General features: G+C 50.9%; 1 protein-coding gene across 2 annotated transcripts in view; it reads right to left on the reverse strand.

The window, feature by feature from the left end:
- LOC119179258 (fatty acid synthase) overlaps positions 1–15362 on the reverse strand; it is an 80372-nt gene that overhangs the window by 61027 nt on the left and 3983 nt on the right. For both annotated transcript variants that reach the window (XM_037430328.2, XM_075869060.1), the window contains exon 2: positions 6014–6225. In XM_037430328.2, coding sequence (XP_037286225.2) covers positions 6014–6146 — 133 coding nt within the window. In that variant the 5' untranslated portion in view covers positions 6147–6225. The remainder of the gene's footprint in view (positions 1–6013; positions 6226–15362) is intronic.

Here is a 15362-nt window from a genome sequence, read left to right on the forward strand (position 1 = left end):
TGAATGACGTATACCGGCGACAGGATAGAAAGTAATGATTGATTGTTTCCTCCTCCATACAGAAGATACACGAGGAGACCACGCTTGACTTGCTCTATGCAGGTAGAAGTTGAGGGAGGTAACCCGGCAGTGAAGTTTGGTTATGGTCACTTCCATTAATCTCGACCGCGATAACTCACTGTTCCGGGGAAATAATAGGTGCTTATATTCTGGAGAAGCTGTCAAGACAGAGTCTGATAAGCATTTTTTGAAAGTTGAGGTGTGTAATGTGTGCTGTCATTGGCAAAACCGGAATGATTGGTACCCAAATTAAGTAGAGACATTGTAGGTGCACCGTTTTGGCATTAGATGTGCTATTTTTCGTCATTCTTCTGAAAAGCGTGGTATCCGCTAAGCACTTGCAAGGAATGTTGTGCCAATTGTCTATACAGCGGCTGACGACGATGAGGAATTATGGCTGAAGTGGGTATGCGCCACAATTAATAGGGGGACAAGAACAAGCTTTTGTGATGGGTTGGAGCACTGGACGGCCCGATCGTTCCGCTATTCGCATTGTGCGACGACTGGTTGTTCTTTCGCAGTTGTAAAACGCTTTATAAGTCGTAATAACGCGCCCCGCCGCGGTGGTCCAGTGGCTAAGGTACTCGGCTACTGACCCGAAGGTTGCAGGATCGAATCCCGGCTGCGGCGGCTGCATTTCCAATGGAGGCGGAAAGGTTGTAGGCCCGTGTGCTCAGATTTGGGCGCACGTTAAAGAACTCCAGGTGGTCGAAATTTCCGGAGCCCTCCACTACGGCGTCTCTCATATGGTGGTTTTGGGACGTTAAGCCCCACATATCAATCAAGTCGTATTAACGCGATTGCTTTCCCTACATCAAGCCTTGCTAAGGGAAGTTTGACCACGAGACACAAGAACCGGTGTAGCTCAGTGGTAGAATACTGGGCTGGCACTCAGTGGACCAGGGTTCGAGCCTCACTGTGCCAATAATGCCAAGTCATGCCTGCCTAAGGCAGGTTTGACAACAAGTTACAAGCATCGACGTAACTCGGTGGTAGGATATTGGGCTGGCACCAAGCGAACCCGGGTTCAAGCCCCACGCGCCATGTCATTAATGCAAGGTTTTTAGGGGTGATTTCGTGAGGAAATCATGGGTGGGCTGATGAATGTTTCGCCCCACTCATCATTATTCACTCCGTGGATATGATGTGATGTTTTTTTCTAATTTCGCGCGATGTGGTTACGGACACCGGCGGCGGCGGCAGCGGACAACAACTGGGCGTGACCCGAAAAGCGATCTCATAACAGCTTTCGCTGCAATAGTGGTTTGTACTGCTTGGCTAGGCCCTATAGGAAATCGTGATGTATGCAGTGGTTGCAATATATTGTCGTTGACGCAGAAATTTAAAGGCACTTTCAGTATTCACGGATTGAAACCGGACACTCGTAGCGCGTGGCCGCCGGTGCATGTGCCACCGCTCGTGGGTGCTCGCCAAACCAGGATGTTGCATTGTGGTATAGTGTGAAGGCGAGAACAGCTGCGGAGCAGGCTAATCCTTCCGGTCGCTAAAGAGTTCGCATTTAGTTGACAAAGCGAACACTGCCAGCGTGACGCTGCAAGGCTCGCCCGCTTTTGCATGCATGCAGCCCGAATTGAGTGGACGGTGCGAACCATTCATATCGCGGCGCAAGCAGCCGACGCTCTCGATAGGCGCTCTTCGACGATGGAGCACGTAAGAATCGCAAGTAAAAAATTGGATACTGCTAGGATGTCGCACCTGCAACGGTGCTCGTAGACATGATTATTAGCTGCACAAAAGCCGATAAAAATTGTAAAAATTTTTGTCACGACGAAAAAGAAAAGCAGCAGCCATAGGCCTGTTTCCATTCAGCATCAAAACAATGACCTAGTATTTTGTTGTTTCGCGCCGAGCAGCGAATAGTGCGGCTATACTGCGTGGCAAGCATTTGTAGAGCTGTCAGCCACGGACGAACGGGCGAGGTTCTTGCATTTTTATTCAACAAAAGGCCACAGTTTGCCCCAATGACACTAACACGCGCTATTATGTCCATGTTGCATGAAGGCAAACATGCCACTCATCTTCTTTCTTGTCGAGGCAGAAACCCCGTAGTAAACTTTCCATGCTTTTGTGCACATGTTTATCATATCTACGAACGCACACTAGGCGCAATCTCTAAACTGATTCCTGTGTCTTACTTGCACAGCATGCGTACCACATCGCCTAATCAGGCAGAACGAGACGTTTGTCAGCTGGCGCGGCAATAAAAGTGGTGCACAGCGGTGAGCCAGTTTGGTCGACATGCGGATGTGCGTGAGCCTTGCAGCGCCACCCTGGTAGTGTACACATGGTGAACTACAGGCCGACACTTTGTTGACCAGAAGGAGTAATTCTGCTCCGTGGGTGTTCTTCCCCTCACTCTATACCACAATGCAACACATTCGTTCCACACGCACCCGCGAGCGGCGGCACATGCACCGTGGGTCACACGCTCCGAATGTCCTGTTTCAATCCGTGAGTACTGTACAGTACTTGGTGATCAAGACGCAATACTTGGAGCGCAAGGTAATTGGTAGTGAGGGTGATGGTATGGGTGCGAGCGTTCGAGACGCGTGGTGACTGCACCCGGAAGACAACCGTTAAGTCTGCGGTTCGTGGAGGGACTGGCGGATCGCTGCTTGCCATGGCTTCAAAAGCCCGGTGGTCACGGGCCGTGCTTACTAAGCTCCATCTGATAAATGGTACTTGGAACATAACAATATATACCCCAATGCTTTGACCGGATTTCGACGTGGACGGTCTTCCATAGACAATGTTGTTGATCTTGTCACGTCTGTACAACAGCAGAAGAGCCTAAAGAGATTATCAGTGGCACTTTTCTTGGATATTAAGGCTGCATACGACAAAGTATAACATGAAACCATCCTGGACGCCTTGGGCAGCATTGGATTGGGAGGCCGCGTTTACCAATGGGTCTACAGCTATTTGAAGGACAGAACCTTCTTCGTTCAGACAGAAGATGGCGCAACAAGGCACTTATCGCGGCGTACCTCAAGGTGGGGTCCTAAGCCCCATACTTTTCAACCTTGCGCTCATCGGCCTCGATGACGTCCTGCCACACTCCGTACATCTGTCGATATACGCGGATGACATCTGCATCTGGGCATCAGGGGTCACGCGTCTACACGTACGAGCCAAGCTTCAGACAGCGGCTACACTGACGTCAAACTACCTTCAAGGACGAGGACTGGAGCTGTCATATGAGAAATGCTCACTAGTCGCGTTTACGCGCAAGAAAATGACGCCATACCGCATCAGAATTAATGGACACACAGTCAGCTATCAAAATACTCACCGTTTCCTGGGAGTAATAATAGATCGTGATTTGTCTTGGAGCCCTCATATCGCTTACATGAAGAAGAAACTGACCATGATCACCCACGTCCAAAGGTTTCTGCGGGAAAATCATGGGGTGCATCGGTACGAGCCATGCTTCAACTGTATTCTGCACTTTTTCTTGGCTTCATGCGCTACAGCCTACCTGTGCTTGGCAGGGCCCGCATAACAAACGTACACGTCCTCCAGTCATTACAAGCTCAAGCACTGAGAATATGCCTCGGGCTGCCGAGATGCGCATCCTCAGCAGCGGCTGTCGCAATCGCTCATGAACACCCTATCACAACCTACATTCGTGTCGATGCTTTAAGAACGCACATAAGACATGCCACCCGGATTCAATCGCATCACCTCGCCTCCCTTCCAACTTCCAGGCCATGCTCTGCGTTCTGCTCTATTATTGCCCCACATCGCACGGTGATTCCCATGAACTTCACGCACGCAGCAAGACCGTCGTTACCATTGTGGTGTCTACATCCACTGGAAGCCCTGATAACCATCCCCGGAATGCAAAAGAAGAAAAATTTGTCAAATTTGGCCCTAAAACAAATAACACTACTGTTTCTGCATGAGAAACACAGTGGATGCATTAACATTTACACGGATGGGCCGGTCACTTCAACAAGTTCAACAGGCGCAGTGGTAATTCCGGAGAAATCCATCACGATAAAGTTCAGGACCTCGCATTTGACATCATCCACGGCGGCAGAACTCGCCGCCATTCGTGCCGCTCTGGAGTTCCTAGTTGAAGAACGGCAACAGACATGGTCAATATTCTCCGACTCCAAAGCAGCTCTCCAGGGCATTGCCTCGCCATATCGTCATGGACCAAACGAACAGCTAATTGCTGAAATACGACTGCTTCATCACCGGACTATAGAGAAACCGCATGACATAGCGTATCAATGGATAACAGGCCACTGCAGCATTGATGGAAACGACCGTGCCGTGCAGATGAAGCAGCCCGAACTGCTAATGATGATGCCCCTTGTGTAGCTATACCATTATCAAGAACGGACGCCGCTGCAAGGCTTCGATCACTTGCACGAGAACTGACACTCGCTCAGTGGAATTCACCGACATTCACCAACGTCCGCCTTCATAATTTGGACCCACACCTACAGCTCCGTCTTCCATCAGGAATAACCAGAGCAGAGGAGACACTTTTGTGCCGTCTGTGGATTGGGGTGGCCTTTACGAATGCTTATTCGTTTCGAATCGGAATGGCCAGAAGCCCGGCATGTGACAACTGTGGCTGCGCAGAGACTTTCTCCTATCTTCTATGCGAGTGTCCCCGCTTCAGCGTGCCAAGAAAAGAACTGTCAAAAGCTTTAGATAGAATAGACAATCGCCAATTGTTGGAAGAAAGTGTATTAGGACACTGGCCGAGACCGTCCTCTGCACGCAAGGCACTGAGAGCGTTGTTGCGCTTTCTGCAGGCAAGTGTTCTTAGAGACAGACTGTAAACAGCGTCGTGGATCGTCTGATGACCTTCTCTCTCTTTTTTTTGCAACGTCTCTTTTCTCTCATCCTTTATCCCCCTTACCCCCTTCCCCAGTACAGGGTAGCCAGCCGGTCTGAGAACTGGCTAACCTCCCTGTCCTTCCTCATTTATTCCTCCTCCTCCTCCTCTATCTAATAACTTGCAACGTTCCACCGGTGACCCCGATGAGCGAATACTGAACGAGTCACTCTCAGGACTTGTGAACATGTCGCGCCATCTCTGGGTGGCGGCCTGACGCCTCACCGTAACTAAATGGTAATCTCTTCCACCCCCACGCACTCACGCACAGACACACACACATCATATTGCACGAACGAAATGTGATATTAAAAACTATATACGGTTTCAGATGCTTGGGACCCACTATGACATTTCAGGCGTAATTCTGATGACACGTCACAAAATGTTTGTCATCCAAGGTAGTTCGAAGACTTTGCCACGCAGCCTACGAGAGCTGCATTGATTGAGGCCTACTCTGGCCTGTTCCAGCTTCCATTTCAAAGCTCAGAAAAGTAGTTTTCAAACACAGCTCCTGGTTTTAGGTTGGCTGAAAAGCGATCTCCCATTCGGTATGCTACTTTATTGTGTAGCCAAAGCCATTTAACTCCCTTCACCGTTTTTGTCAGCCTTAAGCCTGTTGTCTCCAAGGCCCATGACTGCTCCTACATTGTATGGGTGGAGGGGGTGCGTTTGGTAAAGCTGGTGGCACTGATAAAGTATCTAAAAACAGTGCACCGGAGCATGTGTGGGAGAGCGAGACGAAAAGGTTGCTTGAATGCCTCAGTGAGTGCGCCTCGCCATCGGAGTTGGTAGCGCGCACGTGGTTTTAGGTTCTGTAGCGTCGTTTGGTGCCAACTTTCTCTACTACGTCTACGTCCCCGATTCCCGGCCGAGTTTAACGGACGTAGTCACCATGCGTCCCGAAAGTTCTCGCCCACAACGTCAACCTCAACGCTAGCTCTCTCGAGCTCCGAGTCCCGATTGCCGAGCACTGTAGGAGTCTGGACGTGAATTACAAAAGATAGCGAAAACGTCGAAAAAATTTAGAGTGCCATCTCAAAGGGTCCCTTTCACTTCCCCATATCGGTTGCTTACCTGCGGGCCAACGAGCATCATCGTTGGTGACCAGGTCAACGCTCGCGAAGAGCTTCTCCTTTAACTCCGAAAGGCTGTCCGCTTGCGGATATCTTGCCGAGATGCCGGTAATGACGATGTCTTCCTTGGTCATGATTTCCTGCTGACGCCGATGCGACTAACGTGAATGTTCTTGAAGAGACCAACACCTGGCCAGAACGTGTGATTACATTCTGGTGTAAAGGAAAAGACAGTGAAATACAGCGACAACTTTCAAGCATCGTTCTCGCAATCAGAATTGGATTATGCGAGTGGTGCTTCTAAATCTTCACAGAGCAATACTCCATCGATATCTATCTATCTATCTATCTATCTATCTATCTATCTATCTATCTATCTATCTATCTATCTATCTATCTATCTATCTATCTATCTATCTATCTATCTATCTATCTATCTATCTATCTATCTATCTATCTATCTATCTATCTATCTATCTATCTATCTATCTATCTATCTATCTATCTATCTATCTATCTATCTATCTATCTATCTATCTATCTATCTATCTATCTACCTATCTATCTATCTATTTATCTATCTATCTATCTATCTATCTATCTATCTATCTATCTATCTATCTATCTATCTATCTATCTATCTATCTATCTATCTAACCACTTCTGCCTGCGCACTCTCGCGGTTGTCACAATATTTTGTATGTACCAAAACTGGCATTGGAGGACGAGAGTGTATGACAAGACTAACAGGTCATGACATAACGTAAATTGCCTGTCACGTATGTCATAAATTCTTTTCCAGTTTCACGTGTCGCACATACCTGCCTAACATGACCGGTGGTATGCAGGTATGGGCCACAGGTGATTCATTGTTTATATTAACAAGGCACCACAAGAACTGAGCTTGCCAATCTTTACACTAAAGTTTTGGCAGTCTGGTGGCAGGAAAAAGTCGATGCAGGCGTCTACCGCGTTTGCACCAGCGCAATGTTCCGTTGGAAGCAAATAATGCACATACATTTCACTTCCATTAGAATTTTTATTTACGAAACAAAGCTGTAAGGCCGCCAATAAATAAATGCCGTGAAGACAGTTTGACAAAGGCCCTAGTGACCTTTACATGCACATAGCAGTAGTGCGTAAATTGTACGAGTTGCATAACACGTACCTAGAAAAGAAAGCCTGAAAAGTATATACTGGAAAATCATTTCCCAACTCATTACTTTCAAATACCTCATGTAAATGTATTATAGAAAGGGTTTCCAGATATCAATCTACACAATGCATAGGCGATCGTGTACTGTAGATCGACACCTACGCACTTGACATTGCGCACATGCATGCGTCCATTTCGCTGATACAACACAAGGTAACTAAATTTAGCATGGCACAATACATTTACATTAGATGCAACTATGACAGTATCAACTATAAAAATAGTTTGTTGCAAATGTGCCTTTGATGACTACACTTTGATCTTAGCTAAAAGGCCGAGAAGAGATTGCCTTTCACGACATACAGCAGAAATGTTAGTGTAATTGTTTCTTGTTGCAGGTAGTCGTACTTTCTCGCGTGTAAATTGTTGTGGGAGTGTTATATGCCAAAACGTGGTACTTATTCATAGTATGGGAACGTGGTATACAACCCAAATGTCTTTATTTCTTGCGAGTACTGTAATGACACCATGCTCTAATGATGGCAGTGATCTCATGAAGTTGAAGAGCTTCCTATTTTTGAAATAAAGGGTCTACAATGAGCGAAATTCATGAAGTTTGTCAGCTTGTATGATATTGTATTATTGGAAAAGTTGACGCGTGTTACCGAATGAATCAGTATTTCCAAATTGGCGGACTATCTTTGGAGGACTTTGGTGGAAATCATGGCTCGAGCTGGAATCAAACCTAGGAATCAATCAGTGCTGCAATTCGGTGTTCTAAACCAGCGAGCCACACCATTGCTGCATGCTACTTAAGAAGAATGCCCCAAGGGAGTGTTGAGGAAGGGCCTGAAAAGCCTACGATATTGACACGTGCAGTTCTTTTGGTTTACGAAGAAAGCCGCTATCACTTTCTGTTAAGCGCAACGCAGGCCGCGTTTATCTTGTATGCCACTCTGGAACGCGTTATGACGCGTGTATAAAAGACTGACACGTGCGGTTCTTTTGGTTTACGAAGGAAGCCGCTATCACTTTCTGTTAAGCGCAACGCAGGCCGCGTTTATCTTGTATGCCACTCTGGAACGCGTTATGACGCGTGTATAAAAGACTGACACGTGCGGTTCTTTTGGTTTACGAAGGAAGCCGCTATCACTTTCTGTTAAGCGCAACGCAGGCCGCGTTTATCTTGTATGCCACTCTGGAACGCGTTACGACGCGTGTATAAAAGACTGACACGTGCGGTTCTTTTGGTTTACGAAGGAAGCCGCTATCACTTTCTGTTAAGCGCAACGCAGGCCGCGTTTATCTTGTATGCCACTCTGGAACGCGTTACGACGCGTGTATAAAAGACTGACACGTGCGGTTCTTTTGGTTTACGAAGGAAGCCGCTATCACTTTCTGTTAAGCGCAACGCAGGCCGCGTTTATCTTGTATGCCACTCTGGAACGCGTTATGACGCGTGTATAAAAGACTGACACGTGCGGTTCTTTTGGTTTACGAAGGAAGCCGCTATCACTTTCTGTTAAGCGCAACGCAGGCCGCGTTTATCTTGTATGCCACTCTGGAACGCGTTATGACGCGTGTATAAAAGACTGACACGTGCGGTTCTTTTGGTTTACGAAGGAAGCCGCTATCACTTTCTGTTAAGCGCAACGCAGGCCGCGTTTATCTTGTATGCCACTCTGGAACGCGTTACGACGCGTGTATAAAAGACTGACACGTGCGGTTCTTTTGGTTTACGAAGGAAGCCGCTATCACTTTCTGTTAAGCGCAACGCAGGCCGCGTTTATCTTGTATGCCACTCTGGAACGCGTTACGACGCGTGTATAAAAGACTGACACGTGCGGTTCTTTTGGTTTACGAAGGAAGCCGCTATCACTTTCTGTTAAGGGCAACGCAGGCCGCGTTTATCTTGTATGCCACTCTGGAACGCGTTATGACGCGTGTATAAAAGACTGACACATGCGGTTCTTTTGGTTTACGAAGGAAGCCGCTATCACTTTCTGTTAAGCGCAACGCAGGCCGCGTTTATCTTGTATGCCACTCTGGAACGCCTTATGACGCGTGTATAAAAGACTGACACGTGCGGTTCTTTTGGTTTACGAAGGAAGCCGCTATCACTTTCTGTTAAGCGCAACGCAGGCCGCGTTTATCTTGTATGCCACTCTGGAACGCGTTATGACGCGTGTATAAAAGACTGACTCGTGCGGTTCTTTTGGTTTACGAAGGAAGCCGCTATCACTTTCTGTTAAGCGCAACGCAGGCCGCGTTTATCTTGTATGCCACTCTGGAACGCGTTATGACGCGTGTATAAAAGACTGACACGTGCGGTTCTTTTGGTTTACGAAGGAAGCCGATATCACTTTCTGTTAAGCGCAACGCAGGCCGCGTTTATCTTGTATGCCACTCTGGAACGCGTTACGACGCGTGTATAAAAGACTGACACGTGCGGTTCTTTTGGTTTACGAAGGAAGCCGCTATCACTTTCTGTTAAGCGCAACGCAGGCCGCGTTTATCTTGTATGCCACTCTGGAACGCGTTATGACGCGTGTATAAAAGACTGACACGTGCGGTTCTTTTGGTTTACGAAGGAAGCCGCTATCACTTTCTGTTAAGCGCAACGCAGGCCGCGTTTATCTTGTATGCCACTCTGGAACGCGTTATGACGCGTGTATAAAAGACTGACACGTGCGGTTCTTTTGGTTTACGAAGGAAGCCGCTATCACTTTCTGTTAAGCGCAACGCAGGCCGCGTTTATCTTGTATGCCACTCTGGAACGCGTTATGACGCGTGTATAAAAGACTGACACGTGCGGTTCTTTTGGTTTACGAAGGAAGCCGATATCACTTTCTGTTAAGCGCAACGCAGGCCGCGTTTATCTTGTATGCCACTCTGGAACGCGTTACGACGCGTGTATAAAAGACTGACACGTGCGGTTCTTTTGGTTTACGAAGGAAGCCGCTATCACTTTCTGTTAAGCGCAACGCAGGCCGCGTTTATCTTGTATGCCACTCTGGAACGCGTTATGACGCGTGTATAAAAGACTGACACGTGCGGTTCTTTTGGTTTACGAAGGAAGCCGCTATCACTTTCTGTTAAGCGCAACGCAGGCCGCGTTTATCTTGTATGCCACTCTGGAACGCGTTATGACGCGTGTATAAAAGACTGACACGTGCGGTTCTTTTGGTTTACGAAGGAAGCCGATATCACTTTCTGTTAAGCGCAACGCAGGCCGCGTTTATCTTGTATGCCACTCTGGAACGCGTTACGACGCGTGTATAAAAGACTGACACGTGCGGTTCTTTTGGTTTACGAAGGAAGCCGCTATCACTTTCTGTTAAGCGCAACGCAGGCCGCGTTTATCTTGTATGCCACTCTGGAACGCGTTATGACGCGTGTATAAAAGACTGACACATGCGGTTCTTTTGGTTTACGAAGGAAGCCGCTATCACTTTCTGTTAAGCGCAACGCAGGCCGCGTTTATCTTGTATGCCACTCTGGAACGCGTTACGACGCGTGTATAAAAAAATTGCCCGCAGCTTCCCTCGGGGGAACACTGAGGAGGATGCGGAGCATATAATTGGTTAACGGGGTGTTAAAGTGCGACTTACTTGGGTCGATGGCTAAATTGGTTAACGTGGTTGTGAAATGGGGTGTTAAATTGCGACTTACTTGGGTCGATGGCTAAATTGGTTAACGTGGTTGTAGGAGGGGGTGTTAAATGAGTGAACACGTACACACGTATGCGAAAGGGCGGCGCTGGTCGAAGGGACGTCGATCATTGTGTTTGTGGATTCGTTGGAATTCATTTCACCGCGACCTTGGACGCCGACGCGCCGTACAAACCAACCGACGAGCGGCAACTGAGCGAGCGAGCGCCGACCTTGAGTATATATACAGCGCGACGGCGCATGCACTGTCAGCTGTTGAATGTTCTCGAAGCGCGACGCCACATGCGCGTCCACTGGAGAATCGGGAGAATTGTAGATGTCGAACGCGGTGTGTAGAGGAGGAAGGGTGCACAGATGGTGGAGCAGTGAAGCGCGCGCGGTGTGTAGAGGAGGAAGGGATGCACAGATGGTGGAAGAGTGGGCGACGGCGCGACGGCGCATGCGCGCGCGTCAGCTGTCGAATGTTCGAGAAGCGGTGCGGACGGCGCGGACGGCGCACTACAAGGCGCGAGTATAAGATGCTTCCGCATCTAAAAGCCGGCGCAGTGCGCCACTGGGGGTCTTTTGTTGCTGCCTGGAAAGGCTTTGATTGACGTCGAAGGCGGGCGCGGACACTGCTGTCGACGTTGCGGCTCCCTGAGAATCGGTGAGGGCGAAGGCATTGCTCGCTTCCACAAATTCGCTTAGATGTGCTACCGTCGTGCCCCTATTCAAGTGCCTATATTCGTTGCTGAAGTTCGTCACCATTACCTTGGCTTCGCCGTTATGAAGCTTGGCTATGCCTCTTGCGAAGCACATCTGACGGTTTAGGAGCAGGTGCTGGTCGCCTTCGATGACGCCTTGTAAGTTGGTAGACGCTTTGGTGCCGACGGAAATGATGACGCTCGACAGTGGCGGGATGGTTACCTGCTCTTCTGTCACATTCAAGGCATTGTGGGCGACGTTGCAGTCTGACGCCGTTGCATTATCCGTGGACAGCGTGATTGACCTGGATCTTAGGTCGATGACTGCGCCTTGCTGGTCCAGGAAATCCATGCCTAAAATGACGTCTCGCGAACATTGCTGCAGGACCACAAAATTCACAGAATACGTCTGGCTGTGAATCGTGACTCTTGCCGTGCAGGTTCCAGTCGGTGTTATAAGGTGGCCCCCTGCTGTTCGGATATCCGGTCCTTCCCATGCAGTCTTTACCTTCTTGAGCTTAGCGGCGAAGAGACCACTGATGATAGAGTAGTCGGCGCCGGTATCGACTAGGGCGGTGACGCTGTGGCCGTCGATGATCACGTCGAGGTCGGTGGTTTGTCGTCTGGCGTTCCGGTTAGGTCGGGGCGTCGGATCACGGCTGCGTCGGCTTGGTACGGTGCTGCTATGTCGCGTCGGCGGCGAGGCTTTGTCGTAAAGACTCTGCTCAGGCGGCGTACTGCGACTACGTCGGGAAAGTTCGTGCGTCGTGGTCGTCGTCATCGGCAGCGGCGGCGGCGGCGGAGGAGGATCTTCGGCATTGCGTCGTGCAGCAACCGCACCTCCATCGGTTGCTGCCTTTAGTTTCCCGGGTAGGGGCTTGGGGATCGGCCCCGGTTAGGGCCGGTGTACTGGCGGTGATCCGGGGAGACGTAGCGGCCAGGCGAAGGTGAACGGGATGGTCGTCGTTGTTGCCACTGCGATCCGGCGATGTAGTCGGCGATGTCGCGAGGTCGCTCACCTGGGCGCGGACGCGGCGCGTTCACGTCGAAGCCACGCAGTCCCATCTCACGGTACTGGCAGTAGCGGTAGGTGTGCCCGGCTTCGCCGCAGTGGTAGCATAGTGGGCGGTGGTTCGGGGTGCGCCAAACGTCAGTTTTCCTCGGCGAGCGCTGGATTACTGGCGAGCGGGAAGGCGTCGGGGGTGGCGGCGGTGGCTGGCGACGAAACTGCGGAGACGTTGGGTCCTGGTGTTGGCGAGGAGCGGCGACAGGTCGTCGTGCAGTAGCGGCGTAGGTCATCGCCTCCGGTTGGGGCTGTGGCCGTTCAGGAACGCTCAGTGAGCGCTGTAGTTCCTCGCGGACTACGTCTTCGAGAGAGGCGACTTGGGGCTGAGACGATGGCAACATGCGGCGCAGTTCTTCACGAACAATAGCGCGTATGGTCTCGCGCAGGTCGTCGGGGCAGAGTCCTCTGACTTCTGCGACGTCTGGCGACATGCGCCGATCGTATTGGCTGGTCCACATTTCAAGAGTCTTCTCGATGGTGGTAGCCTCGGAGTGGAACTCTTGTACCGTCTTTGGCGGGTTTCTGATCAGTCCGGCGAAGAGCTCCTGCTTCACTCCTCGCATAAGCAGGCGAACCTTCTTGTCCTCAGACATGTCGGCGTCGGCGTGGCGGAAAAGTCGCGTCATCTCCTCCGTGAAGATCGTTACGTTTTCGTTGGGGAGCTGCACCCGAGTTTCAAGCAGTGATGCAGCTCTTTCCTTCCGCACGACGCTTGCAAAGGTGCGCAGGAAAGCAACGCGGAAGTCGTCCCAGGTTCGAAGCGTTGACTCGCGGTTCTCGAATCAAGTCCTTGCGGCGTATTCCAGGTAAAAATACACATGACGCAGCTTGTCATCCGGGTCCCACTTATTGAGGGCTGCGATGCGGTCGTAAGTGTCAAGCCAGCTTTCCGGGTCTTCGTAGGTCGATCCGCGGAAGGTAGGCGGCTCTTTGGGCTGGTTGACGACCACGGTTGCCGAAGACCTTGCTTCCGTCATCGTGGATGCCGGCTTCGTAGCAGCCTTTGTTTTCGTGTCCTTGTCGGGGAGCGGCAGGTATTCGGGCGGTAGTCCTTGTTGTCTTCGGCTCACTCGAACGACCGGGTCGGCGTCGTCCTCTTGGCGGCTTGGGCTTGGCTCACGGCTGGACGGGGGCGTACGGTACATGGACCGAGAAGCACCTCCACCAGATGTCACGAGGTTGTGATACACGCAGCACTTGAGAGGAAGCACGCAGGAGTCAGGGCGGTGTCAGGCGAACTGTTTATTGGGCGAACTTGTGCCCAGCAAAACAGGGCCAAACACAACTCACAGCAACAGCGGCGTGAACAGTCGTCGGCCGACGGACTTGAAAGGGTCATCAGTTACGCTAGCCGGTCACTTTCGAAGGCAGAAGCCAATTATTCCACGACAGAAAAGGAATGCCTTGCCATCATCTGGGCTACATCAAAGTTCCGCCCCTACCTGTACGGCAGGCCTTTCAAAGTCGTGAGTGACCACCACGCCTTGTGTTGGCTAGCTAACTTGAAGGATCCATCAGGGCGCCTCGCACGGTGGAGTCTCAGACTACAAGAATTTGACATCACCATCGTCTACAAGAGCGGACGAAAGCACTCCGACGCCGACTGCTTGTCTCGCGCCCCTGTCGATCCGCCGTCCCAGGATGACCAGGACGACGACTCTTTCCTGGGACCCATAAGTACCGACGACTTCGCGGAACGCCAACGAGCTGACCCAGAGCTCAAGATCCTCATGGACTACCTGCAAGGCAAGACCGCCGACGTGCCGAAAGTATTTCGCCGAGGACTGGCTTCGTTTTTCCTGCGAAACAACGTCCTCCTGAAGAAGAACTTCTCGCCGCTCCGCGCCGACCACCTCCTCGTGGTACCTTCAGCGTTACGTCCAGAGGTTCTGGAAGCATTACACGACGACCCGACAGCCGGACATCTTGGTGTTTCCCGCACACTGTCACGAATACAAGAGAAGTACTATTGGCCTCGCCTCACTGCCGACGTCGCCCACTACGTAAAAACATGCAGAGACTGTCAGCGACGCAAGACGCCGACAACTAGGCCAGCCGGACTTCTGCAACCCGTCGAATCACCTCAACGGCCATTCCAACAAATCGGCATGGACTTACTGGGGCCGTTCCCGACGTCAACTTCTCGCAACAAATGGATTGTCGTAGCGACTGACTACCTCACCCGCTATGCCGAAACAAGGGCCTTGCCCAAGGGCACTGCCGCCGAGGTCGCCAAGTTCTTCATTGAGAACGTCGTCCTCCGCCACGGAGCCCCCGAGGTCCTCATCACCGACAGAGGTACGGCCTTTACGGCTGACCTAACGCAAGCGATCTTGAGGTACAGTCAGACAAGCCACCGCCGAACCACCGCGTACCACCCACAGACGAATGGCCTCACCGAGCGTCTAAATAAGACCATCGCCGACATGCTGGCCATGTACGTGGACGTCGAGCACAAGACGTGGAACGCCATACTCCCGTATGTAACCTTCGCGTACAACACGGCCGTGCAGGAAACGACGCAGTTTGCTCCATACAAGCTCGTCTACGGACGGAGCCCAACAACGACGCTTGACGCCATGCTACCGGTCGGAACCGACGAAGAAGACCTCGACGTCGCCAGCTACCTGGATCGCGCTGAAGAAGCTCGACAGCTAGCCCGCCTGCGTATCAAGAGCCAACAGACGGTCGACAGGCGCCACTACAACCTTCGACGACACCACACCGAATACCAACCCGGCGACCTTGTCTGGGTCTGGACGCCGATACGACGA

Source organism: Rhipicephalus microplus, chromosome 7 (genome assembly GCF_043290135.1).
Source record: "Rhipicephalus microplus isolate Deutch F79 chromosome 7, USDA_Rmic, whole genome shotgun sequence".
Classification (NCBI taxonomy): Eukaryota; Metazoa; Arthropoda; class Arachnida; order Ixodida; family Ixodidae; genus Rhipicephalus; species Rhipicephalus microplus.